Source organism: Pteropus medius, unplaced genomic scaffold (assembly GCF_902729225.1).
Source record: "Pteropus medius unplaced genomic scaffold, Ma_sr-lr_union100, whole genome shotgun sequence".
Taxonomy (NCBI): domain Eukaryota; kingdom Metazoa; phylum Chordata; class Mammalia; order Chiroptera; family Pteropodidae; genus Pteropus; species Pteropus medius.
This window is the reverse complement of record NW_024342634.1, coordinates 23,880-29,735: the sequence shown is the minus strand read 5'-3', so window position 1 is coordinate 29,735 and position 5,856 is coordinate 23,880. Positions and strand designations below refer to the sequence as shown.

Here is a 5,856-nt window from a genome sequence, read left to right as displayed (position 1 = left end):
GGGTGTGCTTGAATGGACAGAATTACAACTCCTTCAACAGCCAATAGTAAAAACAAACACACACACACACACCCTGGCCGTCAAGAGTCAGACCAAGCAATTGCTACAATGTTGTGATAAATAATTGTATAGTTATTTGATACAGGTCAAAAAATGGTCTCTTGAAATTTAATGAGATATCCATGAAGACTGAATATCATTTGAGTCATGGAGGACTGAACCTCTAATCGTGGATCATCATTGAATTAAGTGAGTTATTTTAGGAAAGACTTTATTTTTGGTGGGACATAGATCATGTTGTAAAGGCACTCACCACAGGTACTACCAACTCAGGAGACTTACTCTATGCCAATGTATTTACAGTCGTTTTGCCACCAGTAGAGAGTGAGTTTCTGAAGGGCGGGAACTCTTTCCCAGTTTATCTCTGCTGACTTCTGTGCTACAGAATGATATGGTTTAAATAAGGCTCTAAGAAATGTGTGACTGATGTCGGGCCTTTGATTCATCTTCTCTGTGGATGATCCACTAAAACTTAGAAACTATTACTTGTAGCATCAGCAGAATCATCCAAAGATTAATTGATTGTCAAGGGAGGGTAATGGGCTCTTTGGAAGAAGAATGAATAGATAGTTACATAATGTATATTGTGTGTAAACCAGTGTAGAAGATATAATGATGAAGTTATACTCTAGAACATAATGGATGAATTTATAGTCATCTTTACAATTTTATTGCAGGACTTGTTCTCCTGAATTCCCATCCATGAACCAGCCCTTATAGAAGAGTCAATGGGAGTTGTTAACAATGTGTCAGAATTTGTTCTCCTGGGCCTTACTCAGGATCCTGAGGGGCAAAAAGCATTATTTGTCATATTTTTACTCACCTACATTGTGACAGTGGTGGGCAACCTGCTCATTGCAGTGACTGTTTTTGTCAGCCCTTCCCTGGGCTCTCCCATGTACCTCTTCCTTGCCTTTTTGTCACTCACGGATGTGGTTTATTCCACTACCATTTCACCGAAATTGATTATGGACTTATTGTGTGGTAAAAAGACAATTTCCTTTTCAGCTTGCATGGGACAGCTCTTTATAGACCACTTATTTGGAGGTTCTGAGATCCTCCTTCTAGTGGTGATGGCCTATGATCGATATGTGGCTATCTGTAAACCACTGCATTATCTAACCATCATGAATAGACAGGTGTGCATTCTGCTGTTGGTGATGTCCTGGGTTGGAGGTTTTATGCACACTTTGGTTCAAATTCTCGTTGTGTACAGCCTCCCCTTCTGTGGTCCCAATGTCATTGACCACTTCGTCTGTGACATGTACCCATTATTGGGACTTGCCTGCACTGACATCTACATTGTAGGCTTCACGGTTGTTGCCAATGGTGGTGCAATGTGTATTGTTATCTTTATCCTTCTTCTAATCTCCTACGGAGTCATCCTAAAGTCCCTTAAAAGCCACAGTCAGGAAGGGAGGCGCAAAGCCCTGTCTACCTGCAGTTCTCACATCACGGTGGTTGTCTTCTTCTTCATTCCCTGTATTTTCATGTATGTTAGACCTGTTTCCAACTACCCCATTGATAAATATGTAACTGTGTTTTATACGGTTATCACTCCCATGTTGAATCCTTTAATATACAGCCTGAGAAATTTGGAGATGAAAAATGCCATGAAAAACCTCTGGAGTAAGAAATTAACTATAAGTATAATAAGAATGTGTCAGCCATACTAAACATATGTTTCTAATTCTGATGCAACAAAGAGGCTGTAAATTGTAAAATGGATGATTTAGTTAATTCAGTGGATTCTCTAGGGATGCCCTTTTTTATTGATAGAAAGGCAAAGATACAGATATTTTTTATTACAAGTAAAAAAAACTTAGTCGCCTTGCAATTTTTTCCCTCAGATTACATTATAATGAGAATTTAGAAGAGTTTTTTTCTTTTTAAAGGTGATAAACAAGGTACCTTTGAAAATTTACTTATATCTTCATTAATGAGAAAGTAGTTTTGTTAATATTCAGAACAAATTTCTGGAGCTAAAGCAGTGATTCATAAATTTTAATTTAATTCATAAATTTTAATGTTGCCACACAGCAGCTTCCTGCAGTTGCATCATGCATTTTGTCTGTAAGATTATTTCTGTTTTTGGAGTCCGTGTCCATGAATTTGCAGGTCAGGATATTTAAATGGGAGATGACATAGTATTTGGTTACAAGCACTACATGTGAGCAGTTTTGATAGATGGGATGTTGGATGTATTCACACATTGGGGTGAAACCATATGGGATGTTTGATGATGAAAACAGATTTTAGTTCTCAATTGAAGGATAGGAAAGCATACTAACCCAAGTTGTAAACACATTTTCGTGCTTTAGGTCAGTAGTTATTATAATATGCATTTTTGCCATTCTTCAAAGTGTAGGTAAACTTCTTATTTTGTCTTCAAAGTGTAGGTAAACTTCTTATTTTGTCTTCAAAGTGTAGGTAAACTTCTTATTTTGAAGATATGGGTAAAGAAATATGTTGATTTGCAAAGAAACATGTTCTCTCAAAGTTGACTTCAACAAAATACTTTTAATTATAAACTTACTAATGATTTGTTTTGGTACAACAAAATTTTATTTTTGAATTTCCTGTTAAAAAAATGGCTACTTTTCAGTTTGTAGCCCACCCCTGAAAATCACAAACTTCGAAAAGATTGAATTTCTGCCATAATGATATGGAACATAATCCTTGCTTTGTAAAAGTTTTCTAAGTATAAAAGATTTGAACTTTTCTTATTTTAATATTTTATTATGTATTATACCTGAAATAATAGTATATACAGTTTATTTATAAAGTTTGAATTGTGTTACCTAATGGAAAATACCTGTGTGTATGCTATACTTCCCTGATCTCATTGCTTTGCCTCTTCCCAGAGGTAATCTCAGCACTGAATGTGTTGTCAATCATAATTAAAAATAGTTTAACTACATATGTATATATCCTTAAAACATAATGTTTAGCAGTGTCAGATTATATACCTTCATTAAAATTATATTACATAAGACATAATTTTCTGAATCTTACTTTTATCCATGATGGTAACTGTCTAAGATTTATGATGCTGTATGTTTCTCTGGTCCCATCATTTCCTTGATCTATGTGATTCCATTTCTGACTATACCACAGATTATGTATCTGTTCAGTCAGTCATCATTTGTGTTATTCAAGAATTTGATATTGCTAAGTGTTGCTGCAGGCATCCTAAAAGAAATTCTTTTATATACACCTGTTTATATGTTCTCTTTCACAGGTGGTTATAATTTTGTCCTCAAGTTGTGTTATCTGTTATACGCCTGCGAGTCATGTGTAACAGCTCTATCACTCTGCATCCCTCTGAACACTTGATATTGTCAGATGTTTGATATTTTTGCAAATTTAATAACCATAAAATTATGACTTCATTGTGGCTTTAATTTGCAATTCTAATTACTATGGAAGTTGAGCATATTTTCATGGATATTGAACATTTATTTTTTATCATCTTCTACAAAATGTATATTAGTGTCTTTTTCTATTTTTTTCATACTGGGTTTGGTTGTTTTTCTATTATTAATTTGTTGGAGTTCTTTAGTAATCCTGTGTACTCTTTAATGCTCGTAAACTTTTGAAAATTGTATAAAAATTGTGTTCTTTACATCTCTTAATAAATTTTATCTTGTATATATTTTTGTTACTCTTTCCCACAGGCTTACTGAAAATATATTTTATATTTGTTTATTTTTTCAAAATAAACAATGTTATATCTCACTTTAAATCAAAAATTTACTTAAAATTTTTAACAGGGAGATATTCAGTCATTGATTCTTTTTAATGAATTGCCTTTGATATACTTTATATAATTTAATTGGCATGTTCAAAATGTTTTATTGGCTTAAAAGAGATTTTATACAATATAATACAAAACTTAGAATTTTTTGTAGGTAGTGTTTTTTTAGTGTGGAACGGTTATACTCTTTATTTCAAAGTTGTCAATTACAATATTGGAGTGTCTGCATTTTTAACTCAAGATTACTTAAAAATTTATAAATGGTTTAGTTCACTCGTTTTATATATTTAAAGCTTTGAGTACACATATATGGATGTATGTGGCGCGAAGATTTAGAGAACGGAAAAATATCCTTTTGTGTGTGTGTATATATGTGCAAAGAATATAAATCTCCTTTTCAAGTGGCTTTCTTGACATCTATGAACTTTTTTTCTTACAATATATTAAATGTCAAATTAATTTGGGAAAGAATTCACATGTTAATCACATTGAATAATTCTAACTAGAAAGTCGAAATATATCCATATTCAGGTTTTTAAGATTCTACAGCAATTCTCTTTTCTTTTTCTTATTTAATTATTTATCGATTTAAATTTATTTTGGTGATATTGCTTAATAAAATGACATAGGATTCATTTACAATTAAATAATACATCATATGTATATTTTCATCATACAGGTTTTTCACATTTTCATCATATAGGTTTTTCACATTTTGTTTATTTCCATGTTTTTTTTTTTAATTTGGGCTATATTAATGAAAGATATCTTTTCCATATTGTATTTTCCCAATATTATGTAATAATTATTTATCAGTTTAATAAATAGTAATAAATATTTATCAGTTTAATCAATCCAGTCACTTTACTGAACTCTCTTATTTAATATGATAGATTTTCAGTTAATTCTTTTGGTTTATTTCTGAGTAATGATGATATCATCTTAATGATTTTCCTTTCTAAGATCTTCTCTCTAATATTTCATATCATATTTCTTTTTCTTGTATTATTGTTATTTAAGAGAGTAAAGTATGAGATAATAACTGTGACTAGAGGAAACCATTACTTATTATTTGCTTTAATGGAGATGCTTGTGGTATTTCCCCATTAAAAAATATTCACTAAAAAGTGTTATCCCCACCTGTATGTAACTGTCCTAAAAGGAAGAGATATTACTTTTCAAAGGAAAAGTGAAAACTATTTACAAAGAGTTTGCAAGATTAAAAGATTAAAAAATGGTGACATACTCAATACTTGCAACAGTGGGAAGTATTTACTAACCTAATTATGAAGGCGCAAAAGGAGGAGTTCATTTTCTTTTTCAGAACATGGTAATAATTGTAACAGACAAAGGACAGTGACCTTCCTTCCTTTGTCTGTCTATGGACTGATTAGAGAGACACAGCCATTTCTACATCTTGGCCATGAGGGAAAATGACAAAGGAATTAGTACCTTGACGTTTTTTCTTCTCACTCTCTGATCTGTTATTTCCTCCCATGGGCTGAAGCTAACTGACAGCTTAAGGACCAGTTTGTTTGGTTGATACACTGTGTTTGGATGAGCTTCCTAGGGCCCAGAATAAAGTGGAAAAGATTAGACTTGCATCTGTTGGAGCAAATGTAGCACATCCATGTTACTCAACCCTTTTTGCTGCTACTATACACTCTTAACATTGGACAGGAAGTAAAACTCTGACCCCAACACAGGGAATCTTCAAAGTCCCTTTAGCTTCCATATCACCAATTGATTTTAACCGAGATATACTCCTACTTCCAATCTAAATTGAAATATGAACCACCGATCCTCTTTATTTGAAGTAGCTGGCAGGAAAGAAAAGAAAAAAGAACTGAAAGTGCTGATGAAATGATTACATAAAAAAAAAAAACCAGCCACTTCAGTCTAAAATTTGTCATGTGACCAAACTTAATACTCATGACTTTTGAACCACTAATTTTGTATTCCTTTTACTTTCTTCCAGTTTGTCTGTTTGTTTGTTTGTTTTTTGGGGCGGAATATTTTACCCAATTGGGTAACCCAAA

At 32.6% G+C, this 5,856-nt stretch overlaps 1 protein-coding gene across 1 annotated transcript; it reads left to right on the top strand.

Moving 5' to 3' along the window:
- The first annotated feature begins 788 nt into the window (after window positions 1–788).
- LOC120605551 (olfactory receptor 4A5-like) lies at window positions 789–1,736 on the top strand. Its single transcript, XM_039866433.1, has one exon. The coding sequence runs from the start codon at window positions 789–791 to the stop codon at window positions 1,734–1,736; it is 948 nt and encodes a 315-aa protein (XP_039722367.1).
- Window positions 1,737–5,856: the final 4,120 nt, after the last annotated feature.